The sequence below is a fragment of the Rattus norvegicus genome, chromosome 6 (assembly GCF_036323735.1).
Source record: "Rattus norvegicus strain BN/NHsdMcwi chromosome 6, GRCr8, whole genome shotgun sequence".
Taxonomy (NCBI): domain Eukaryota; kingdom Metazoa; phylum Chordata; class Mammalia; order Rodentia; family Muridae; genus Rattus; species Rattus norvegicus.
The window spans coordinates 54257118-54284007 of NC_086024.1; the positions used below are offsets into that span (position 1 = coordinate 54257118).

The 26890-nt window shown below is 42.3% G+C and overlaps 2 protein-coding genes and 1 pseudogene across 3 annotated transcripts in view; 1 reads left to right on the top strand and 2 right to left on the bottom strand.

Moving 5' to 3' along the window:
* Positions 1–10752, top strand: part of Cog5 (component of oligomeric golgi complex 5) — a 297903-nt gene extending 287151 nt beyond the window's left edge. The window contains exon 22 of the mRNA XM_039078121.2: positions 2513–10752. Coding sequence (XP_038934049.1) covers positions 2513–2669 — 157 coding nt within the window. The 3' untranslated portion in view covers positions 2670–10752. The remainder of the gene's footprint in view (positions 1–2512) is intronic.
* Positions 1–26256, bottom strand: Hbp1 (HMG-box transcription factor 1). Of its 2 annotated transcripts, NM_013221.2 has the most exons (11): positions 26112–26142; positions 17381–17564; positions 13052–13280; positions 10739–10877; positions 10306–10417; positions 10113–10222; positions 9342–9498; positions 8493–8637; positions 5336–5656; positions 2216–2357; positions 1–1084 (listed from the first exon to the last, which is right to left on the bottom strand). In NM_013221.2, exons 1-11 carry the CDS (start codon positions 26124–26126, stop codon positions 1067–1069), a joined length of 1572 nt encoding a protein of 523 aa, NP_037353.2. In that variant the 5' UTR covers positions 26127–26142; the 3' UTR covers positions 1–1066. The 2 variants fall into 2 exon arrangements, with proteins under 2 accessions (NP_037353.2, XP_063117642.1); XM_063261572.1 differs by having other exon boundaries at positions 8–2357; positions 26112–26256.
* Positions 13292–15642, bottom strand: LOC134479361 (large ribosomal subunit protein eL20-like; annotated as a pseudogene).
* Positions 26257–26890: the final 634 nt, after the last annotated feature.

Genomic DNA, 26890 nt, shown 5'->3' on the forward strand with positions numbered 1-26890 from the left:
TCAGAAATAGACTTTTTTCATTTTATTTGAAATAATATACAAGAATATAGTGTGCAAAATTGAGGGGCAATATGTTTAAGAAGTGTAATGAACTGAAATCAACTTTACAGCTGTGATTCCTAACCAAAAATACCACTTGGTAAGTAACATGAGAAGCCATGATTGTAGCGCAGAGCGAAAGCAGCAGGGCTGCCGAAGGACTTGCTCTACTGTAGAAGCCGGAGGGGTAAAGTGCAAGTGTTGCACTGCAGTAAGTGCAAAGTCTGCCCCACCACAGAGAAGATGACAGCAGAGACGGAGGGGATGTGGCTGAGGAGACAGGGAGCATGGTTTCAACTGATAACAGCACCATTACAATGACTGTCCCAATGCTAACTGACTGCACCTTAGCCTGGCTTGGGCCCCACTGGGAATCATGGAGCTGTGCTGCCCCCTGGTGCATCCACTCAGCACACGCCCATGGTATCTGAAGCAGGTGGCTCTCAGCTGAGACAATGACACCATCCACCTGCCATGTTAGGTTGTCTCTTGGCACTGGCCAGACTAGAAGCAACTGTGTTTGGCAGAGACACTGGGCCATGTGGTGGCTATTCATGGAAAGGCCAGCTTCTGCTTCATTCCTGATATCGTGGGTACAATACAGATTAATAAGCAGTAAGGAGCTGATGTATAAACAGCAGTTACATATTTTTAAATTCCCCTTCGTACAATTTAAAATAAGACATGTATACACATCTCTCTTTCTACTGTACTTTAGCACCACAGGATATCAATTTTCAAGCCTATATTACCTGATAGACATATATGAAGTTTGGAAGGAAAATAAGGCAATTTGGTTTACAATGTTGATAGTTTTAGCTTACTTAATGCTCTAATGGAGAAAGCAGATCCTCCTCACCCATTAAATCATTACAAAACTCAATGCTCCCAGCATTTTATGGTCACACAAATGTAGGACAAATGGTGAGACCAAGGTCTTCCAAGCTTTTCCGTCCAGAGTCAGTCCTTATGCAGGTACAGAGTCAGTACTGATGCAGGTACAGACTTACAGACAGAAGCATCAGGTTTAGTGCTGTTGAGAGCCCTGTGGAAACAAAGCAGTGAATGCTTACAAAACCCTGTGCAGTGACCCTGTTCACTAAGCTTGGACATTTATGAATTTACTGTGTACTAATGGTTCATGGCTTGAGTATCTGGAAAATGTAAACAAATGAGACCAGCATGCACAGAAACGTGGTAATGTCCCAAATGAAGTGCCCAACATTAGAGAATTTGTGAGGAATGGGTATGTGACTCCGGAGATAAAGTATGCCTTCCATGCATAAAGCCTTGGGTTCACTAACTAAAATTGTATGCCCAAAGCAAGAGGAGGCAAGACCAACGCTTAAGCTTGTCCTGTGACTTTAATGTACATGGCTGCACTCACGCAAACACGTACGCATCCACAGAACTTGAGGGTTGTATTACCAGCCTCTAATTCCTGAATTAAGGGGTTGGAAGCAGAGGGATCAAAGTTGAAGGTCATCCTTGCGTACAAAAGCAAGTTTGAGACTACATGAAATCTTGACTCACACACACACATACAGCAAAAAAAGCACAAAACAAATTTCTATATTATAGTTCAACTACTTTGGGTGGCTGACTACTATTTTAAAATAAATCCTTAAGCCATTTAACCTATAAATTATATAGGATTGGCTAAAACACCCTTAATAAGCCTTCTTCCTGTTAACTGTTCAAATCATTTCTTTTTTCTATCATGTATTTTGTGCTACATAATCTAAACCCTGCACATAAAGGATGCTAGTCATGTAAAGAATGATTCTAGGAATGGGGTCTACCAACCAAGACAGCACTGAAACTTCTTTCCCATCCTTCCTACTCACTCAGATTCTTAACCCAGTCTTTTCTGCCAGGAGCAGAAGTCTGCATGGATGTTACTTAAGCCACCAAAACTTAGACTGTCTACTGTAATGAGTTAATGGTGTCCATCTTTGGTTAATATTAGAAGTAGTATACTTTAAACCTTCCTCAGCACTGGGACATTCTTCAGCTAGCTTGCAGTCCTACACAAGTGGTTCCTGATGATAGAAAGGCAAACTCCATTATTAGGATGGACGTATAATGGTGGTGAGATTGTATTTTAAGGCTTTGACACGTCATCACGGGCACAAGGACACACAGCATCCCATCAGGGCAGACTGCTAACACTTACTGAATTGGTTCTTTTCCTTTTCCAGCAGTCGGGATTTAAACGCTTTTGTTCTTCAGCCAAAGCCTTTGCTTCTAATGTATACATCCTCCTTTCCTCGTTCTTCATTTTTTTCCACCTGTCACCAAGGATCACACTTATGGCTCTGCAAAGTAAATATTTACATAATGTAAATTGTCATAAAATGTACAGCAACTGTTGCTACTTCAGGCAGAAATGTAAAAAAAAAGGGGGGGGGAGGGAGATCAAGACTCTCAGGGTCATTTCAATAAAACCCTGCCATATGTACCCATTTATCAGAATCTTGGTGGAACATGACAGTATTTACAGTTGTTCTGAAACATCCAAAACTGCCAGACAATCAGCCTTCTCCAAAGGACACCTAGACAGAGTCAGCAGCAAGAGGCATTCAACATCCAAGTGTTGTGCACAGGTACTCAACTGCCCGGGAGAATAAAAGCTTTACCCCCGTGCTATGCACCAGGTAAGAAAGACTGTCTTTGCCTTAGAGTTTATGTCTAAAGACTTCTTTAAAGTACACGTTAGGTCAGATTTGTACAACACATGAAATAATGGATTAAATCCAAAAGGGTAGGAAAGGACACATCACTGTGCAAACTTGAAACTTTCCTAGTCATTCAGATACCAAAATTATTAACATACATTATTAATACACGTTCAGAATATACAGACAGAAATCACTTTCCTTCCACTTGTCCTTAGCAGAGACATGGTGCCACACACCAGACTCCTGAGATAACTGCAATCTCTGTACTTACTGATAAAGGTGTGGGACACAGTGGCCACAACTAACGTGCATTACGTGTATCTGTCTTGTGACGCCCAACACATCAAAGCACCTGAATGTGCTGTATTTTATTAAAAACAACTTACATAGGTTTCTGGTTTAAGACCATGTACAATGGCTGACATAGCTGCCATATGAAGCACAGGAAACAGACACATACCAGTCTCAGCCCCCAGAGTTAGGATGTTTTGCATGGGATGCTGATGTGTGCTTGATGTTTTCTTAGGTTAAACATGGTGGACAGTGTGAGGTGCACTATGATAAAGTCTAAAGTCCATACTCCTTCCCCTCACAAGTTCCAAACTGACTAATGTATACGCCAACTAGCCTAACAGCTCACTAAGTGTGCATTCTGCCCCAACCGAGAACTTCCTTATGCATGGAACAAAGAGCTACATCTGTATTAGGAAAACAATTTCCAAATCCAAAACCTTTTTTTTTTAGTGAATTTAGAAAAGGGTCCATTTGACATCATTTCCTGTTAGATGACTAACGTGTCACTCACTAGAAACAATACAAATGCACAGGACAGTTAAGAATTCTGAGTCATGGGCTGGAGAGATGGCTCAGTGGTTAAGAGCACTGACTGCTCTTCCAGAGGTCCCGAGAAGCAACCACATGGGATCCGATGCCCTCTTCTGCTGTTTCTGAAGACAGTTACAGTGTACTCATGCATAAGATAAATGAATAAATCTTTTAAAAAAAACAAAAAGGGGTTGGGGATTTAGCTCAGTGGTAGAGCGCTTGCCTAGGAAGCGCAAGGCCCTGGGTTCGGTCCCCAGCTCTGAAAAAAAGAACCAAAAAAAAAAAAAAAAAAAGAATTCTGAGTCATATGGAGCTATCTTTGATAAGTAGATCCTAAAACAGAGAAACAATTAAGTGGAAACGAGGCATCTACTTCTAGGAGAGTCCTGTCCTCCAAAATTAAAGTAAATCCAGAGTCCTATTGGCACTCCAGTGTTTAGAATGTCTTTTTTAAAAAAAAAAAAAAAAAAAACAAACATGAATCAAGATTTTTTTTAAAAGATTTATTAGTTTGTGTATGTAGCACACTGTAGCTGTCCTCAGACACTCTAGAAGAGGGCATCAGATCCCATTACAGATGGCTGTGAGCCACCATGTGGTTGCTGGGAATTGAACTTAGGACCTCTGGAAGAGCAGTGAGTGCTCTTAACCGCTGAGCCATCTCTCCAGCCCTAGAAAGTCTTTTTAATGAGTACCATTTCTAGATGTCAGAGGACATATTTAATAAACAAATACCAGACAGGTGTGAAAAGAGAAACACATGCCACATCTGCCAGGAAGTCTCCAAGTCACCACCACCTGAAGTGGGGTGAGGGGTTGTGGGCTTAAGTCATTCTTAAAATGCTTTTAAATTTTAGAAGTATGTCTTCTGCTAAACTATAATACCTTCCTGACCAGAGACTACTATTCTAATGCAAATTAAAAAAGAGAAAAATTACAGGTCTCACTGTTGAGCCCAGGCTACTCTCAATTCCAGTTCTAAAGAAATAACCAAGTACTAGGACACGGCCATTCTGTACAAATACATTGACTTTTAAAGATGCACTTGGGATGCAAAGCTTCTTTCTAAACTGTAGGATGGTATTTAGAATTTTATTCTTCAAGGGGCTACAGAGATGGCGCAGCAGTTAAGAGCACGGACTGCTCTGCTCTTCCAAAGCACCTGAGTTCATATTCTGGTACCCACATAGTAGCTCACACTGTCTGGTTCGCCAAGATCTGACACCCTACGTGGACAAACATGCAGGCAAGGCACCAATGCACAGAAAAGCAAGTTTAAAAAAAATTACCTTCTTTAAGATATTACAACCTGAACTGAAAATTCAGTTATTGTATAGCATTCTTACGTGTGAGCCCAAGGACAAATGAAATGGTAATTTTGATTCTCAGAAAATTATTAAGATTGCAAGAAGGTACCTTTAGCACGTGAAGTGGAAGACTGAACTCAGTAACAGAGGCTGAAATAGGTAAGGGCTACAGCAACAGGACTGACGTTCTACTGGCTAAGTTTTGACAAATCTTATATAAACTGCAATGCCCCACAGTGAGGCTCATATACAAAATGTACCAAATCTGACCCAAGAAATGTACCTATCTTCTATCAGGTAAATTAAACTTACTGTTTTCAAAAGGAGCCTCTTTTCACTAAGGAACTCTGTATAATCTATGTATTATAAAAGCAATATATAAAAAGTCAATGTAAAAAAAAAAATGGAAAGAAATCACCCACAGCTACTGAAGAGATTTCTTTTTGTAAGGACAAGTCAGGAATTGTAGGCATTACTATTTACCTGTTATCTTTCCCTGGATACATCTGAGTATATTCAACTCTGTATTTTTTGGCAAAAAGCATGAAGGCATTCATTGGTCTTTTGCACTTATTAGGAGAAGTGGCACTCACAGTCCCTGAGCTGTGGCTTTTGACAGCTTTAGTGTATAAAGAACTAGAGGAGAGCTGTGATGATCCTGGTGAACCACAGCTTTTACTGAATTCAGATCCTGCAAACTCTTGACCAGTACCAGGTCCTCCACAAGACAAAGATGCGCGGCGCTGGCGAGCCATACTACTCAAAACGTAGACTGCGGAAGAGTCCATAGGTGTGAAGTCATAGCTAGAAAATTAACAGGCAAAGTTATATTGCAGCCATAAAGTATCTAAAACAGACATTTAAAAGCCTATCACATGATTGAAAATGTCCCTGCCTCTTACCTGACACACCATTACCAGCACTACTCTAACAGCTTCTCCACTACACTTAGAAGGAAGCCTCATCTTTGTAACTGAAAACATTCTTTTAAAAAGCTAACCTGCAAGCCCCGCAAAAGGAGTCATAACCAGCTGACTCCTACAGACCATACACTCTTCCCTCTTCTAGAGTCACAATGACAAGAGCCAGCTAGAAGAGGGCAGCAGCCATTCAGCCCAGGACTCCTAGCATTTAGGACGCTCAGGCAGATGGATCTCTACACAGAGCAACACAGAAGGTTGAAGGCCAACTTAGGCTAAGATAAGACCTTGTTTCCAAAAGTGGCTGTTGAATGTGCTAACTTAAAACACAGCAATTTGAGAATTTGTATAGATACAAAAGCTGTAATATGTAAAAATCCACCTCTGTACAGTTAGTATCTGAACGCACCCACATCAGTAAAGGCCACATCCTGTTATACAAGTTCAATTTGCATAAGCACCAAAGCACCAAACAAACTAGGCATAGTCCTGTTCTTCAACAAGTCTGGAGTTGGGGGGTCCATTGACCCCTTTAAGAAACAGGACAGCCAAAATATACAGTGCTGTTCATCCAGACAGTGAGTGCCTGGATCCAGAGCCATTTCCTCACCCACATCCCAGTACCTTCTTAATCCCAATGGACAAACTCAAAAGTAATCAAGCATAATCACCATATTAATTAAAATATTAGCTGAAAACCATAACTAATACAGGCCATGTCCTAAAGATGCACCCCAAAAGAATCCTTCTGACTGTATTTTCTTCTCAACACAAAACATCTTACTTGGCTTTTATTCTAAACTTTCTCTAAAACAGAAATTCTGGTATAACATCAAAATAGAAATAATGTGAAACAGGAGATCAGAAAGTCTCTGAAAACTCAGATGCTGAATGAACACAGCAGGTCCCACCATTAACTGCTCACAGTGAAAGTGATTCCTGCTGCTTATCAGCTTCATGCTGTCGTCTCTAAAGGTATCAGATGACATAGTTCTAAGTTGTCACATGATCAATGCTTAGAACTGATATGTCCTGGGGCTGAGAGACGGCTCAGTGGATAAGAGTACTGACTGCTCGTCTAGAGGTCCTGAGTTCAAATCCCAGCAACCACACGGTGGCTCACAGCCTTCTTCTGATGCCCTCTTCTGGTGTCTGAAGGCAGCTACAGTGTACTTATATATAATAAATAAATAAATCTTAAAAAACAAAACAAACAAACAAACAAACAAAAAAACTGGTATGTCCTTAAACTTTCTAAGCTAACGATAAGCTTAAGATAAGCCCGAAATCTAGTAAAATACCAATAGACTTTAGTAAACTAGTTACTAAAATTTGAAAATTCCACCATCTAGTGGCAGAAATCTGTCATCTACTTCTTTGAAGATACAAATTAATGTGGTTTCACAAACTCAGTACCTGTACCCAGGCCTAAGGAGCTAAAGCAGTGACTCTATCCGTAGATAGCTTAAATGTCTTGCTGTGCCCTCTCTGTAAGCACCTGCTCTCACCATGGGACCACCTTTATCCTAGTCCTGCTGGTCCTTAAACACCGTCCATGTGTATGTTCTCCTCTGAAGATTTAGTTACTACTCCTAACTGTGTCTGGCAGGTCCACACAGATCCTAGGGAGGCCAGAGGCCATCGGGCTGCACTTACACAGTTGTGAGCTGCCCAATATGGGTGCTTAGAACAGAACCTGGGTCCTCTGAAGCGCTCTCATCCCTGAGCTATCTTCTACCTGCTTCATCATTACTCTTAAAAGCAGGCTCTACAGTAACGTAGAGCCTATTCATCAAGTCACATGTATTAACTCATTTTAGTCTTTTTAAATTAATCACTATCTAAAACACTCTTTGTTTTAAAAGTTAAAAAAAAAAAAAAAACTATAGAAAAGCTAATTTACTCTACCTAAGCTTCACAGCTGCCCTTAGTGCAGTCAGCTATGTGCAGGCAGGCAGCCCTGCTCTGGAGCTCATGCTCCTACCAGGCCCAGGGCTTGTTGATCAGCAAACAGACAGACCAAAAGTATTTAAATTACATCGATTAACCCTACAGAGTATGTGACAAGATACAATTTTTACACCTCTCCACTCATGAGTAAACTAACTAGTGCAGAAGAGGGGTCCTGCTGCCACAGCCCAGCTACTCCACAGTCCACGACACTAAGGGCCAAGGTCCTCCGGATGGGTTAGCCTGCACCCACTTAGTGACAGCAACACTAAGAATCGGAAATGAGAGCTTGTTATCTTAGAAAAACAATTTCCCCTTTTCCCTTTAAATAAAAATAAAGTTTTATCCAATGACATAAACTGCACTTATGTCTCATGAGTCTGCCTAGTAAAATCTAGCTTAGCAATACTGATATGGCCTGGGAACAATTCAGTTACGAAGTTATTTACATAATTTTATACTCATTTACAAGAATTTACTTCTTAAGCCAACAAGACGGCTGAGTGGGTAAAGAAGACTTTCTCAGTTGCTCTCTACTGTCTCTCAACCGGACTAGCTACCAGCTTGCTTCTCAGGGCCCTTGCTCCCACTGCTGGAATCACAGGCAGGCTAGTACACCCACCTCGAAATCGAAGGGTTCTGGGGATGCGCAATCTCAGATTGCAAGTGGGCCAATTCTCCAATCCCTTTTAAATTCTTCCACCCTTTAAACGTTATGACTCAGAAATCACTAAGGAATAAACATTAATAGGAAAGAAATGCATCCTTACCTTTTAAATGTATCAAAAACACCTGAATCATCGAAATTAATGGCATCAGGGTGTCCAGGAGGTAGACATACGTCACCAATATGAATCTCACAGCATGGAATGCCGTGCTGTACCACAGTCAAGCTTGGATAAAATGATGACCAGCCTAGAGTGAGACCACAGATAAAGGTGAGCATGACACAAAGCGCCTTTAGAAAAGAACAAGTCTACTTAAGTCTGACACATCAAGTCTCTCACTTTCAAATAAAACCATTACTAACTAAACTAAGCACTCTATTTCAAAAGTCCCCACAACTAGTTTAATTTGGTATTTATAAACCTCTATCAGATAATAACCACTTTAAACGTCTGCAAACACAATTAAGTAGTAAACTGTGAGTCACTAAATTATGGCTAACACAGCATTCCGTGATAAAGCTCTAAGAGCAACTCTGGTTTCAGAGCCTACTCGGTAAATATAAACAAAACATGACTACCCAGTCCACCACTCCGCACCTTATGCCTGAGAGGTTACAGTATGCTGCAGAAATGACATCTCATACACGCGGGCCAAGACACTTAAACAAGTATGATTAGAAACATCTACTGAATTTTATTTAGTTTGAAATAAATTCTCAGTATTTTTCTTAACAAAATTAATAAGTTTTCTTTAAAGTTCTTATAAACTCAGGGCCAAAGATGGCTCAGCAGTTAAGAGCACTGGCTAGTCTTCAAGAAATCTGGGGTTCAGTTGGCAGTTCACGGCCAGTTGTTAACTTAAGTACCAAAGGATCTGATATCCATGCAGGCAAAACATGCACACACATGAAAATAACAGTAAAGTTTGTATAAATTCAATTGAAGCCCTACCTTTATTTTTAACATAGAAAGGGTGGTCCAGCTTGCACTCCACAGTAAGCAAGCCATCTTCTACTGTACCAGGATCAAATGTCAACTTCAGTACAGACTCACCGAATGACACACTCTCTTCATGGGATAACAACTTTAGACCATCAGACCCATAGCCCTGAAAGCATATGCGTGGACTAAATAAACTGGAAATGTTCAATTCAACACACAGTGAAACTCCCAATATGTCTTGATTAGAAAAGGTAAATTTAGTCAGTATCTCCAGCTTTAAAGTACTTTCAACCAAGTAGTAAAGAAACACACACATAAATGACCACAGAATATATGTCAGACCGGAATATGCATTTTAACCCAAACATAAGTAATATGAGATTTAATAAACAAAGACTAATTCTAAGATAGACTAAGGAGACACCCTCTGTCTTCCCTTAGTTTGCACAGCAGCAGTACCCTAGTTCTGTCCTTTGCCGATTGCTGGCAGTGTGATGTCTTCCTCCTCACAGCCCTAGTGACTGGAGCACTATTTGTCTTTAAAGCCACTTAGTTTTCTAGAATAAGAGCGTTTAAAGCATGAAACTGCACATAACACCAACCACCCATCTTAGAAGCATAACTGGGAAGTGATACAGTCATGGTTCTATCCACCTCACTAGGCAGTGAGTGTTCACACAGAGTGCAAGGTCCACTTAAACAGGAATCCAAGTAGAGGGTTCCTCTAGATTAACCGTAAGGTTGATCAGTGTGAAATTCTTAGAAGGATTTTAAATGAACCTTGTGAGTGCCCATTTGGATCTCCTCCTCATCACAGCTGGCGGCTCTAGCAAAGTCTTCAACATCTTGCCACTCCTTTTTGCTTTCCTTATGGAAGCACAGTCGTGTGCCTGAAGTGGAATTAGAAAGAAGGGTCAGCCAACATGCTCAGTGTGCTACCCAAGGCAGCTGCAAAACACAAGTCTTCCTTCACCTTTGAGAAAGCAATGCCAAACGGTTGATGGCCAGGAATTGCACCAGCCCAGATCATCATCATCTGACAGGGAGGACATGCAGAAAATTCCTGACTCTGACTCACTGTTTGCCTGTAGAGAGAAAACAGAAACTTCTGTTTTGTTATTTTTTTTTAAAGATCTTTTAATACCTCTTCTAAACTCAAGCTTTCAAATGTTACTTAATTGTAAGCTTAAGGAAAGTAAGCTTTCAATACTGAAGGATGTTTTGAAGTTTTAAATACTGTCATTTCCTAAAAATAGAAATACAGAATCAAACACGTACAATTAATAAACAATGAAATATTTTGTCCATCTGTATGTTCTTCAAAAGAATTTCTTAGATGGGGGAAAGATAATGTTTTCAACCATTATATAAACTTTGTAGAAGCCTGACTTCATGAATAAACTCACCCTTTCATGTCTTACTGGTGTTTCTTCCTTCCAGTGGTCATGAGGGAAGGCTGGTCCGCTCTTTGCAGAGGACACTGGTGGTGGGCGTGCATAGGAATGTAAACTTTTGCTAGTAGCTATGATGTGTACAGGAGATGATCTAAAATAAAGCGGTTTTTACTATCAGTGTAGGTAGGTCCGTAAAGAACATCTTTTTCTCTTGAAAGCAACATAATGCCAATGCTGTTACATATGAGGCATAGTGAAGACAGCCTCTTGAACTTGTCATTAACCCCCTCAATACACACTCACTGGTATATGCTCAAGTGCTCTTTCTTACTGCAGATTCATCACATTTTCTTTAACTTATTAAAAATTCAAAGTGGCAAGGAACTTGGGATTCTCCTGCCCTAAGGGAACCACACCTGGTTCCCATCTCTTTTATTCCAGTACAGAGAAATAGCATATTATTATGAAGTAAATACCCATTTATTTCTTACACTCCGCAAACTCAACAGTGCTAAACTGTCCAGCCATGTGTCCTGGGCAAACAGGAAGTGCCTTAGTAAACTCCTAATAGAAAACAGCCTGCCTTCAATCTTTGTAAGGAGACACTTTTTTGTGTGTTCTAATACAAACGTGTTGAAAAGCAACTACACGGGAACATACAGACAGCCCAGCCACGTTCCCACATGGATCACTTCCACACCTTCTCCTTCCTTTCCTTGGCAAAGTCTCCACTGAGCAGTGCTCTTTCAAGCACAGATGGATCCCAAGAGCACACTAAGTTCAGAGCCCTTGACACCAACCCTCAGTAACTCAGTTAACACCCATAAGTACTCGCACAGATCACTAACAATGATGCAAACAGGGAAGAGAGCAGGGCAACTCTGGTGAGCAGCACTGAAAACACCTCCAAGGCTAAAACTGCATCCCCAGAGCAACAGACCTTTCCCATCTCTCTGCATTTATAACCACGCTCTTGTTGGTTTACTTACTTCCCATGAGCCTCCCCTACTCCCTTTCTCTGCAGTACTACAGAGAAAACTCAGGTTTTTATCCTGCACATGCTCGGTAAACACTCTTCTATAGAGCTCTGCCTCAGCCTTTCTATAAACTGTAACTTCAATGTGAAGATGATACTCTGAAAGATAAAGTTTCTTTCCTAGGGAAGGTTATATAGCACTGAACTGAACTGCTCTATCAAGACCAATCTCCTGCAAAACAGACCAAGCATACCTTAACAGGATGCAAGATGCCTCGGCTTTCATATTTGTATCATGCTGTAGCACAGCACTGTACAACTGGGGACCAATACCAAAGCCCAGGGTGCCTCCTACTTGACTAGCATACACTAATCTAATTCTTCCAACAGCGGGAGAATGGGGGTATGTCTCCAAGCCATCGTATTTAGTAAAATGATATCTTAGGTCTCCCTAGGAAGACCTAAGCAAACCGAGACTTTCCATAGTTTCACTGCAGATTAAGCCATTTTCTTGACCTTTGGTCTAGCTATATTAAGTGATTTTATAAGTAGGAGTCTACTTTAAGGTCTTTTCAACTTTTAGATTTATTTCCATTATGTATATGAGGGCTTTGCTAAATGTCTGTTAGTCAGTGCACCATGTGCATGCAAGGTGCCCAAGCAGGTCAGAAGGGGCACCAGATCCCCTGGAACTGCAGTTAACAGAGGGCGGTTGTAAACTGCCATGTCGCTGCTACGACTCAAACCTGGGTTGGGTTCTCTAAACATGCTCTTAACCACTCCTACTTTAAGATTAGCAAACCTTAGAATTAGCAAAGATAAACAAGGTTACACACACATTGGGAAAATAACTATAGAACAGAATGAAGCAATGCACAGTTGATAAAAGTTTAAAATACAATGTTTAACTATGGTTCTTAAAACAAATAGAATTATTTCTAAAAGTTTATAAAAATATATCCTGTACACTTAATTTATTTGACTTTTAAACACAAATATTTCATGCTATTTTTCTCATAGTATTATTTGATTTTCAAAACAGTGAAATCATCTTTAATCATTATAAACATCCTAGTTCCGGTGACTTTAAATATTAAAGTAATCATCCATTAAATAGCTACTGCCATTACTGTAAAATTGAGAGATTTCAAAACAGTAACTTTTTGAAATTAAGTTGAAATTTCTTTTTCATTTCTGTGTGTGTGCATAGCCACGGCAGCATGCATGAAATCACAGGACAACTTGCAGGTCTGTTCCTTCAGGCTTAGTGCAAGCTCCTTTATCCAATGAGCTATCTTGCTGGCCCCAATGACACACATTTGAAATGCAAGCATAATCAATGTTCCTACCTGTTATAAAATGAGCACTGCATTAGTGGACTTTGTGGACTAGTGGCAATATTTGCTAACTCTGTTAGCCAGTCCACCTCATCTTCACGGTGAGTATTTTCCGGTATGTCTGAGGTATTCTGGCTCCAAGATGGTCTTGGATATTCTTGATGAGATACATCTGAACTGAGCTGGTATATGGCAGATTGGGTAGGGTCACTTTGAACAGCCTGAAGTTCAGGAAGGTCATCTGGAAATAAGCCCAAGATTATTTTTTAAAAATATTACAGTAAATAATACAGTAACTTCAGTTAGGAATACACATATTTAATTTAAATTTAAATCAGTAATTTGTTGACATAAAAATTTTTCAATTTAAGTAATGCCTGTCCATGAGGATCTAGGAAGCCTGTGATATAAACACAATGGAAGTGAATACAGCAATGACTCACTGCCTGAACCATGTAATTACAAGCGGTCAGCACCTAAACACAAGGTTCAGTTTGTTTTCTATACCTCATGTGGGAATAGTCTATTTCCCAGTGCTATGCTCCTACATGAACAGACTAAGGAAGGACGGGGCATCTGATGTACACATGCGGTTGTGTGTACAGCCTTTACTGACCTGTTTAAATAAGTAACTGCAGTACTGAAGGTTCTCCTGGCAGTGAGTCCAGAGATCGTGTCATCAGGTATCAGTAGGACCACTTGATACACAGCTACTTTTTGTTAAGTTAGGTATCATGATACATGCTTAAAACTCCAGTATTTGGAGGTTCACACTGACAGGCTCCAAGTTTGTAGCATACAAGACCCTGACTCAAAACAACAAAGAAGCAACGAAATTGGATTCTGTTAAGTCTTTTTTCAGTTATTTTATTTAGCTGGGCCTGCTTATGCGGGCCTGTAAGCCAGTATTTAAGAAGCTGATACAGAAAAATTGTGGTTCAATGCCAGCCTGACAACACAGTAAGACCCTAGATCAAAACTGCAAAAGATGGTATTCCCAATCCAGTTCTATTTAGTGCTCTCTTCCCCAGTGTACTAGCCCCAAAGGTAGATCACAGAACCTAGCTCTTCGAAGGAAACATTAGGAAACTACCCAAAATAGTGAAATTCTTTAAAGCTGCTATGGGGAGGGGGGAGGAATCTCACTGGACTTTAAAAAACCAGGCACGGTAGTATCGGCTTTTTTTTTGTTTGTTTTGTTTTGACAGTCTGAAGCTTTTATTCAGTAGGTCTCTGTGTCTAGAAGGTGTTTGGCCTCTTGGTGGTGAAGTGTGGTTTGTGCTGGCGCCACAACACATGGTGGGGCAACGGGAATTTGATCTTGGAGTCGTGGAACTGCTGACAGCTGCACTCTCTTCCACCGTCATGACCTGGATGGAGTGCGCACGGGCACGGTGTCGGGCACCCATGTCTCAGTAGCACTGTGTGGCTGAGCCGGCAATGCTCAGGTCTGGTACTCTCAGTACAGGCTGTGAGTGCCACTGCTGGAGTCATAGCGCAGCCAGATGCTGAAGTTCTTCACACGCAGGGGTGACTTCTCAAACACCTGCCCGCAAGACACAATTTCCCTGGATGACTTCTTCATCTTCTTCAGCTGTGACACAAAGTACCAGAAGCGGGACTTGGCCAGCACATGGTTGGGCGCAAAGATTCGCATTCGGCACAGTGGCAGTGTGTGGCATTTTGGGGTTGGCAAGCAGCACCCCACCACCTTGTACTCCCGAAGCATGCCCGACGCCTTCATGGTAGTGCGTGCTTGTTCACTGCCACTCACAAAATGGTAGCATAGCTTTTTAATACCAATACTCAAGACGCAGAGGTAGGTGGATCTCTGAGATCCAGGCCAGCCTTGTCTGCATAGTTAGGACAACCAGAGCTACATAACAGAGACCCTGCCTCAAAACAAGAAAATACAAAAAACAAAACCAAACAAACCAACAAAAGTAACAGGAATCCCCTAGAAAAAGCCCTCACACACATCCACATGCTCTACAGATCTGCAGGGTCCCTTAAATATTCAAGTCAGGAAAAACTCTTCTAAGGGCTGGGGAGATGACTCAGCAGTTAAGAGAACCAGCAGCTCTTCCAGAGAGGACCAGGTTCAATTCCAAGCATCTGCATGAAGGGTAAGATCGGTCTGTATTTCAGGCCCAGATCTAATACCCTCCTGTGGTTTCTGTAGGCACCAAGAACATATTTAGGCAAATATGTTCACAGACATATTTAGGCAAAACACGTAAGATAAAATAAAAAAGAAAAACTTTTAAAATTACAAATATTACCATTGAAAGAAAATTCTTGGGGTTGGGGATTTAGCTCAGTGGTAGAGCACTTGCCTAGCAAGCGCAAGGCCCTGGGTTCAGTCCCCAGCTCCAGAAAAAAAAAAAAGAAAAAAGAAAAAATTCTTCATAAAGTTGTGCTATCACCTCCTTTGGATCTTCTACTGGAAAAGTGGAATCTAATCTCAAATAATCTTTTCAGCTGTGTGTTCTAGAATAAAAATGTTCTGTACTATCTCTCTGTGAACATTAATGATTTTGCTTTATGCTATGTAGTAGTGACCATGCTTTACCACATGTTTTTTTATTTATCCCCCTAACCCCTCCCCCTCCCCCTTCTATATGAGTGTTCCCCTCCCCATCCCCCCCATTACCGCCCTCCCCACAACAATTACATTCTTACCACATGTTTTTTTTTTTTTTAAGATTTATTTATTTATTATATATAAGTACACACTGTAGCTGTCTTCAGATACACCAGAAGAGGGCATCGGATCTCTTTACAGATGGTTGTGAGCCACCATGTGGTTGCTGGGAATTGAACTCATAACCTCTGGAAGAGCTGTCGGGTGCTCTTAACCGCTGAGCCATCTCTCCAGCCCATTACCACATGTTTTTAATGACGCCAGTCTATAATGTTTTCTTTCCACAGGACAGTGAATACAACAGGAAAAAAAACAAAAAAAAACCAAAAAACCTCGAACATCCCCAAACCTTTCCTGCTCAACTAAGTATCCACATAAGCCATTCTAGAGTAGACCCTAAAACTAAAGTATCTTAGTAAAAAGTAGTAACTCAGGCTATCCACTCATTCTTAGTCCCGACTATACAGTATCCACTTCATTGAAAAAAGGAGTAATAAAGCACACCAACTACATTCAAAAGGCCAATCTCCAGGCCCCTGTAACTGTTTCCCTTACCTCACTGTCAACACCCTGCCTTAAAATGCATCCTTTCTTCATTATGAAACAAACGTTTCCAGATTCAGAAAATAAACTACTTTTTAAATGAAGCCCGGGTGGATAGGTGGGGCAAACTCCCTGGCCTGATTTCCTCTGGGCATTTGATAGAACAATGCACAACCAACCATTGCCAAAAGCATTGCTCCTTGATCAATAGTAACCACTACTCAAAACATATAAGGATCCAGAAAATATAAGGTATTTAAAGTTATACAGTATGTCCTGACACCTTTAGGACCTCCAAATTCCAACCACAAAGTACCACCATTATTTGTAAAGTCAAAGTAGTCAACTGCCACACCCTCTCAGTTTCTACGAACGTTTAAGGCAACTACAAAGGGTGGTGAAAAACTGGGCAAGCCAAAGGCCCTCATTAACTCTACTCTAGAACAGTAATGTACAAGCAATTCAACTCAAATCATTCCTCAGTAAACCTAGACACACTACTGACATCTCTCTGGAGTAGCGCATCAGAAATAATCACTACCAATGTCTGATCCTCCGATTTGATGGGTACCATCATTTCCATAGCAGTCATGAGAGCTCACTAAGAAGGTGGGAGCATGGAATAGTTTGCTCTTGATACACAAAATAAAACTATTTACTTCAACAAATTTTAAATCTGTTGTGAGTACCCAGGTAGCTCACAGTGTTTTCAGTATTCCTCCTCAGACTTTTTCAGACTTCCTCCTTGATGCGGAACAGCAATAGGACTCGAGTTTGGAGCTTTACCACTCGCACAAAAACTAGACAGCAGGACAAGACCTGTCTGTCTGCAACTGAAGGGAGTGGGGTGGTGAAGTAAGAGCACTCTGGGGGATCTTGCTAGCTAGCCAGTCTCAGCTGGTGAGCTCTTAAGGTCACTGAGTGAACAAACGGTGGACAGTGACAGAGGAAGATCCAATACAAACCCCTGACTCCACAGCATTCACATGTGGGCAGTGTATGGATATGTGTGCACATGCTACACCTACACACACACACAGTAAAAGAGAAAGAGGGTTAAAAAGCCCGATTACACAAGCTCTTTACATACTTTTTTTAGGCAGACAATTAATCTGAGTCTAAGTGAGAATTTTAAATAACTTCATTTTGCTTACCAAGCTCCATGTGCTCATCACAGGAGTTGTATCCTGGAGAGGACGGCACATTCTCATTACACTGCAGCAACTCCAATGAGTCACTCACTCCTGTAGCTCTCTCGTCCATCACCAGCAGGAGTCTCTGTACTGCATGAGGCCTCTGGTTCGTCTTCACTTCCCACACCATATTATGGTGCTCCGACTGGAAATGAAAAGACAGTGTCATGTGATCTGCACAGTGCGAATATAAAGTCAGTCAGTAGGTCAGCACTATGATTCAAATTAACCACACACTGCCACTTTATTTTGTCAACTCCTCCAGGAAAACTGCACAACTGTGCTCAAACTGAACCATACACAAATCTCATAGGATTAACATTGTTAATTCAGAATCTTTCCCCCTTATAGTTAACAGAATTATACATGCTTTCATTTTTCTGAACTAGTAACTCTTCATATACAAGTACTAGGACTAACAATTCATATTTCAGAAATCAAAAGAAAATTAAGCCCAACCAACTTCCCTGAAGGAAAAAAGGCTCAAGGATCTGGGGGTAGTGACACACACCTTTAATTCCAAAACTCAATGGGAAGAGGCAGGCAGATTTCTGAGTTCAAGGTCAGTATGCTTAACTTAATAAATTCCAGGCCAACCATGTATAGTGAGACCCTGTCTTTAAAAAGGAAAGGGAAAAAAAGAAAAAAACAAAAACAAAAAAACCAACCAACCAACAAACCCCAAGGAATAATCCAATTCTTCTACTTTTAAAGTCTTGTTTTTGTTTCCTCATATTGTGAAACTGAGCAATTTTAACATACTTAAAATTATATTCTATGAACATTTAAGAGTTTCTGAATCTTACAATAGTATATTATACTTCTTATAAGAAATTAAAATGCTGGGGTTGGGGATTTAGCTCAGTGGTAGAGCGCTTGCCTAGGAAGCGCAAGGCCCTGGGTTCAGTCCCCAGCTCCGAAAAAAAAGAACCAAAAAAAAAGAACCAAAAAAAAAAAATAATAATAATAATAAATTAAAATGCTTTTAAATTTTCTTCAGATTTGGGACTTAGCCATGAAAAAAAAAAGGTATGTCATTCTAAGCCAGGCAAGGTAGCATACACCTTTTGTCTCAACATTCAGGAAAAGAGGCAGGTGGATCTCTGAGGCCAGCCTGGTCTACAAAACTCCAGAACAGCTAGGGCTACAGAGAAGCCATGTCTCCCAAAAAAAAAAAAAAAAAAAAAAAAAAAAGGAGGGAGGTGCATTCTATATTAACTATTATTTCCAGAAAGTTGCATTAAAGAAAAAACTATAGTAAATTTAGCTAAAAAATTACTAAAACTACCTTCAAATCAAAACCAGTGCCACTAAAAATTCCTTTTCTTCCAAAGAAAGAAAATTTGAGTCACATTGGAGATAAATTTCAGCTTTAATTCCCAGCTAACTTCCTTTATGGAGATTCTTTGTTGAAAACCTTGGCCCAGTCATCACAAGGCAGTACAGATTAACACACCACTCCTCAGCGGAGTCCGGATGTGACTGTCTCTGTCACACTCTCAGCCTTGACACCTGTATTAGTATCTACCATACCACCTGGAGTCACAGCACGGGGACACTCACTCCTCAGGCCCTACTCCAAATTTTATTTTTGGAAATTATAAGAAACACAAACCAAATCTTGATTTTTCAACAATCTGTAGTTCTTTCCCTCAAAATAGTAATTCTTGAAAGGCACAGTGGGAGGAGACAACCAACTCCAAGAAGCTGTCCTGTGACCCCACAGCGCACCTTGCTATATGATAGGAATTAGTGTTTTAACAAATGACCCTTACCCTGGGCACTGTTAAGACATGTTACAGTGTGGCAGAAAGATGCTTAGACAGAAGTAAATATGGCTTTTGATTAGTTTAGTTTATTTTACGAACCAAGTAACTGAACTTGTGGCTAAGTCAGTAACAAATTCAGGGCTATAAAACATGCCCTACTTTATCTGAATAGTCCTTAAAGTGAATGAAAAAGTTTTAAAATATAAGTTTTTAAGCCCAAGATTGTACAGTGAAAAAGACATGTTGTGGGGGCTGTTAATGTCCTAAATGACGCTAGTCACTGAAAATGACCATACAGCTCTCTTGTTTGGGAAGCTTCTTCCTGGAAAATCCGACAAGCCAACCGTACCTTGGAACAGAGACGGGGCATGCTCTCTATCTATCTCTTAGGTGCTTACGACTACACCTCAAAGTCTGAAGTATTTTAAAAAATGTTTTTGTTTTGTTACTGATTACTACAACATTCTAATTCATCAGTGTTAGCCCACAGTTACACCAACACTGTTGGGATGTAATTTCCCATAAATGTTATGGCCAGATTAAATGTGACTTCTCAACTATTAAGTCATGCTTTCTGTATCTCTTTACCCAATCCGAGAAACACTGAGCAAATTCAGTCAGTGATTCTCACTCAACTCTCTGCAACACAGAGTCACACAGATGCTAAAAACAAATGATACCCAAGTCCTACCTCCTGAGGAAATGATTTGTTTGTACCAAAACCCTGTTTAGCAGTTTTTAATGGTTTTCAAAAACCCAAGTGTGCTGAGCTAAGAATTGCTGAAATTTAAAAAAAAAAAAAAAAAAAAAAAGACGGTTAACGAGCAGGGGTAATGTAGATCCCATGGAGACAACCTGCTGGTTGTGTCTGACTAGGGTTCAGTCCTCAGCACAAGACACGAGGTACTGCAATAGCTCCAACAGTGAAGTGAACCAGAACCCAGGCACCTAGGCTTTAGGGGAACAAGCTTTAGTACAGAATGAGGCTTAGCTGTCAATGGAGAAAAGGTAGGAGTCCCAACAAGAAAATCAGCAAGCAGACCTGGTAAGTGCTTCAGACAGGGAAACCAGTATCACCAGGAAGTAGGAAGGCCTTGAGCCCTGTGCTCATGGACAGATACTAAAGCTGTAAAGTGAGGTACAGTAAGTCCTAATCCTAATGGAAGGCAATGAGAGAGACAAGGGTATGGACTAAAAGCCAGGTTTGTAATAGGCTAAATGCTCTGAACAATCCATTTTAGTATCTTGCCTTGTTTGTAAAATTAAAAAGTACATACTTCAATGGTTGTCATAAAAACTCATTTCAAATACTAACACAAATTACATCTTCAATGTGGAATGGTTGGCGTTATTAACAATTACCAGACATGGACCGGAGATCTGATGTAAGTGAAACTACAAACAGCTTCTTTCAATCTGTACAAATCACATCACAGCACTATGTGAAAAGACAAGGTGTGTACCACATGCTGGTTTTGTTTTGTTGTCTTTTAAAGAGCACTCATCGTCAATTTCTGCCTAAGCCAACTGCTTCCAGGTCCTTTGCAAGCTCTTATAAAAGGCACGGTCGAAACAATACAGACTCCTTACCTAGTAACTCCTAAGACACAGAAACTAGTCATTCTTTCCAAGTTCTCTCAAACAGCTAATACTCGGTTTGGATCACACAGATTTAACTTATCTTACAGAAACCTGGAGACCCCCACTTCACTGTCACGTTCAGTCACAGGATCCCGCCTGAAGCTGTCTGGTTTCTCTCCCCCTGCAGAGAGTGAGCTTTGGTTTTGTCATTCTTCCCAACTAGGTCTTCCCCTCTCCCAACCAACAGGCTGCAGTGCTGACATTCATCATATACAATATAACAACTTAGAATTCCAGCACTTGCCCTACCTATATTTCCACAACATAACTGTGTGGGGGGTGGACCCCTAACTTTAATTTTAAAGCAGAACTATCTACAATTAGGCCAAGTGAATACGTACAGTTTTTGGACATAGGCACTTCCCACTATTTATGGTGAATCTGGTTTTGGCGTAGGTTTTGCTAAAGTAAAGGTTTTTAATTTTGTATGTTTTAGGTCATTGCTTTGTTTTATCTATAAAGTTTTGATTTTTAATGTTTTTATTTCCTATACAGGAAAAGAAAGTCTAAACTTGAAGACAAAGAGCTCATGTTTTACTCTTCTGGTTGTATAATCTGTGACCAGTAATTTATCTTCAAAGTCATACTGCTACTTGTCTCACAGGGCCAGTGTAAGAATGAAAACACAACTGTTGGTCTGTGTCTTCCTTCAATCCACGTTGTGGAAAGCAAGCCCTCAGAAAATATAAAGACACACCACTTTAATCTTTCTTCGACAACAGTCCCAGAGGTGATAGCGTTCTGATAAACAAACTCAGTCCTCAACACCTCCTGCGAGGGCTAACCCTATTGTTCATTCATGCTGTATACACTACTCTGGTATTAGAACAAGCAGCAGGATTTGCCTTGTACCTAAGTTTAAGTACCTCTAGTTGTACTTAAAATTCCATGTTCAAATATTCAAAATGTGTTCAAATATTCAAAATGTAATGTTTTGTTATAACCTTTCAGAAGAGAGTATCCACAATCTCTTAAGAGAGAACACAAGATAACAGAGAAAGTGGCTCTTCAACGCCTGCCTGCCTGCCTGCCTGCCTGCCTGCCTGCCTGCCTGCCTGCCTGCCTGCCTGCCTGCCTGCCTGCCGCCTGCCTGCCTGCCTGCCTGTCTCCTGCCTGCCTGCCTGCCTGCCTCCTGCCTGCCTGCCTGCCTGCCTGCCTGCCTGCCTGCCTGCCTGCCTGTCTCCTGCCTGCCTGCCTGCCTGCCTGCTGCCTGCCTGCCTGCCTGCCTGCCTGTCTCCTGCCTGCCTGCCTGCCTGCCTGCCTGCCTGCCTGTCTCCTGCCTGTCTCCTGCCTGCCTGCCTGCCTGCCTGCCTGCCTGCCTGCCTGTCTCCTGCCTGCCTGCCTGCCTGCCTGCCTGCCTGCCTGCCTGCCTGCCTGTCTCCTGCCTGCCTGCCTGCCTGCCTGTCTCCTGCCTGCCTGTCTCCTGCCTGCCTGCCTGCCTGCCTGCCTGCCTGCCTGCCTGCCTGCCTGTCTCCTGCCTGCCTGCCTCCTGCCTGCCTGCCTGCCTGCCTGCCTGCCTCCAGCGCACTGATACATACTTCCTTACACCTCAGTTACTGTAAACAGCCTTGTGAACATTATGAATGAGGAATGCAGGGCTCTGACCACTGAATGGGACCATTTTTCTTCTAAAGAAATGAGGAGAAAAAAATTAAATAAACATTTAGCTCAAAATATGTTAAAGACTCTAGCTTTCAAGAGTTTCTAGGCCAGGGGGGTGGTGGTGGTCCTGGCAGAGGCAGGCGGGTCTCTGCGTTCAAGGACAGCCTGGTCTACAGAGTGAGTTCCATTAACATTATCAGGGCTCCACAGACAAACTCTGTCTAAAAAACAAACACACAAAAAGTTTGTTTTCTAGATTCCTACCTCTGTTCAGTGATCCTTACCAACTTTGTGAAAGGCCCTCTTGAACCTCCATGGACTTCCATATGCCATCCACACTATTTGTTTAAATTGTTTTCATAGAGGAGGTAAAGACAAGGCAATGTACCATAAATATATAACTCTGACAAGAGGAACTTAAGTACTCAAAATGAGTTACAAAAACAAGCTACAAAAGGCACTAAATCCATCAAATATCACTTAATATTTAATAAAACATTAAGTAACTATATATTACAGTCAACTTTCCATATCAAAAGCAATCAGAAGACTTTACTGCAATTCTTTTAGAATACCTTCACATATTTTAAATGTCTCTTCTCTAACAAGTGTTTCTGCTACTCTAGCATGCACTGAGTATGAAAACAAGAAGCCACATCGTGGGTTTGGTGAACTACACCACTATAGCTTACCACTTACTGCTTAGTACCACCTCTGTGCTTTGGAACAGTCTAACCACTGATACCTATTTCTTTATTTGTCAAGAAAACTAAAACCTATCCACTCCTCAAAATTGTTAAGATACATCTCACATCCTCCTTTGCTGAGCATTACAAATCACATTTCTAAGAACATTATTTTCATGTTCAGTCAGCATGAATCACTAATAGAGACGTAGCTTTCCATGAACAGTCTGTCAAGTCAAGCAATATTTAAGGCAAGTCATTCTCAAGATTCAAGGGATAGTCAAATCTCTTTCAAGGGCTCCAGTTCAACTCCTAGCACCAATATCAGCTAACTATGGTCTGTTAGCTTCAGTTTCAGTCGGTAGCTCCCACTACCTCTTCTGGTCTCCCTGGGTACTGCAGGCATGTACTGTAGAGACAGACAAGAAGGCAAAAACACTCACACACATAAAATAAAAAGTAAATCAATCTTGAAGTCATTTTATAAGAACTTGAAATCATCTAAAGTTAATATGAAAACTATTTTCCTAAACTTAATTATAATCCTAAACAATGTCATAAACATTCTTACAACAACCCGTGACACAGCCTTTTTTCCTTTTTTGTTCAGACATGGTGGCAAACTTAACCTTAGCACTGGAGAAGCAGAGGCAGGAAGATCACTATGAACTCTGGCCCAGCCTGGTCTACAGAGTGAGTTACAGGTCACCTAGGGCTGCAGAGAGATGATACCCTGTCTAAAAAACAAAACCCCAAATAAGCAAGGGAGCATCTAGGGCTGCATTAATGACTTTGTATTCTCAATGATAGCTAGGGTTGGAGGACTAACAGGAATTCACAGACAGCCTGGCTGAGACCTCAGAATCTTCAGGACAGGCAGTCTATGCCATCTGTCTTAACACACACACACACACACACACACACACACACACACACACACACGCAAAACTGTAAAAACATTGCCCCAACAGTTGGGAATCTTTAAATTTCACTTTTTTTCAAGTAGCACTGCTGATCTGGAACTCAGTGTGTGGCCAAGGTCATGACCCACTCTTTTGCTTGTACTCCCAAGTGCTCAATATAGACAGGTATGGCTAAAAAAGTTTCTAACTTCCATAATAAAAATGTAATATAAATTATGACTGGGAGTAAAGTAAATGCGGATCAAAATAGGAAAAATTACTGACTTTGGGCAGTTATTATTAAAATGTTTCAAATTCCCTTAATTATGTGGATATACAGGTATTTGTCCCTTTAGGGATTTGTTTTCCCCTTCTTGTACTAATGTGAAATTTAAAACGCACAAAACATAGTTTTGTTAATAGGGAACAACTTAAGATAACTTGTGAGAGCACTGACATCTTTATTTCCAACCCGCACACAGACACACAGACCAGACTGTGATGCACACAAAGAGCCTTCAGGCCCAGAATCTAAGTTCATGCCATATGCCTGCTTCCCTGGACACCGGGAGAGTAAGATTCTACAGATAAAATACAGCAGACACAATCTAATGGTATACTGTTTGCGAGTGGACAAACTGCCGTGCAAGTACAACTGAGAAGTTATGACAGAAACACTAAGAAAGCGTCCTTTTATTTAAGTCAGGGAAATGAGTAAAGAGCTTTCTGAGGAAAAGGCAACTAGGTTTATAAAACTAAGCTGGGAGCTACAATATAAAATGAAATTTAAAATGATTCTGAAATTTACTAGTCAAGTTGAAGGAATGTTTAAATATCCATTTCTTCTTCAAAAGCCTAAGGTAACGCAAAAACTTGTCTTTTCTTTTCTTTAATGTAACTCAATTTCTCCCAATACTCTGAAGTTTGACAACGCTGGGATTAAAGGGAGAGGTGAAACACCGGAACCAAAACACAAAACCACAGCTGGAAATCACTGCTGTAGTAAGCCTACTTAAGTATTTACATTGTTAAAATCATTCTAATTCTTAAACCGTAACTCATCCTAAAGCCCCTCTCCCAGAGGATAAAGCTCCCTTAAGCTCTACAGAGTCCCAGCAGCAGGTACATAGTGCCCGGAACCGTGTCCCGCCCAGCTGTCAGTGTTTTCAACCCGACTCCAACTGAGAAGTCCCAGAGAGTTGACTCGAGCGCTCAGCGTCCGCAGCCCGCTAGAGCGAGGCTACAGAACCCGGCTTCGCCCCAACTCCTTTTTGTTTTGTTTAAATCTGCCTGCAGAGGGAGGAGCCTGGCCTCGCCCGCGGGCCTCGTCGCCGGGTCAGGCAGAGCAGCGCCTCTCGGAGCTGGCCAAGTCCACCCCCACCTCTTTCGCCATTCATCGCCTCCTCCCCTCCCCCCATCATGTGACCACAGCCTGGACGCCAGGCTTGTTTTTCCCCCTTGGCGCAGCCCCACCGCGCAGGCGCCTCGGAGCCCATTCATTCGAACTGCGTAACAATGAGCCCCGGGCCCGACGGCTCCGCGAGCTCCCCCGCCCGGCCCGGGCCCCAGAGGCAGCTTCGCCTCACTGGAGCCCCCAGCCCGCTCGGGCTCGCGGCCGGCATCCGCCCCTCGGCCCCGCAGCTGGGAGTGGCGAGTCAAACTTTCCGGAGCCCTCCGGAACGCCAGGCCCCTCCCCTGCCCCGGCCCCTTCCCCGCCAGCCCCCACCGCGAGCGCGACCGAGTCCGGAGCTCCGCCACCCCCACCGCTCCGAATCCTGAGCGCCGCGGCCGTCCAGCCCGGAAAGCTCCCGGGAGGCCCGGACGGCGGGCTCCCCGCAGGGAATACAGTGCCCAGCGTCCCAAGGGTCACCGCTCGAGCGGCTGCTGCCCGGCCCCGATGCTCCAGCCCCTCCCTTACCCACCCCCACCCCTCCGAAACCCAGCGACCACACAGAGTCAGGACGCCGGCCGTCGGTCGCGACAGCGTCGCCAGCAGCTTGCCTGCGCGCTCCCCGACGGCCGCCCACCTCCCTGGTGCGCGCCACGACTACCACCGCCGCGTTTACTTCTCAGCCGAAACTTTCCTACTTACCAAACCCGTCGCCATTACCAAGTCTTTCAAGCTTCGTCTTCCCCCTCCCCTGGAGCCCCCGGGGGCTGAGCCTTCGTCCACCGTTTTCGTCTTTAATTGGTCTGAAGAACTGCCACTCTAAGGTTCCGCTTTTCCATTGGGTAGTGCCCTGGTCCGTCTCGGTGGGCGGGCATGTATTGACTTTTCTGTTGTGTTTACTGGAGAAGGTGACTTGTCAATCACTACAGAAAGCGCTTTGGATTGGATTGCTGCCGAGACTCTGGGGAAGGGAGCCAAACTTTGCTATCGAAATGGATTGTGGGTTAGTAGTCTCAGCCTTGCTCCTTAGCTGAGGAAATTACCTGGGGGAGGAGCTGACAGAACTACATATCCCAAAAGAACGCTCACAACGCAGTCTTGATAGTAAACAAGAGTCATAGGGACACGTGTATCAGCTCGTTTGTTTTGGTGTCTGAGACAAAAGGGAGGGGGCGGAGGAAAGGAGTGTTTTAAAGCCAGGGCCACCTCTCTTCCTTTTGGCCTCCCGGAGGGCTCAGAGCGTCCTCGTTTGTTTGTTGCAGCACTCATTCCAGGCCATAAACAACAGAGTCGCTTGCTGCTCAAAGTTTGGCTGGTGGCCAAGGTATTGTTTTAGTGCGAGGGGAAGATGACTGCACAAGCGGAAGCAGTGCAGGCTCGCCAGGGACTTGATCACTTACAAATCACGGCCCAGGCACGTAGGGGATTACAAAGGTTGATTCGGTACTGCCCTCCCCCAGTGGATGATCTAGATAGATTCT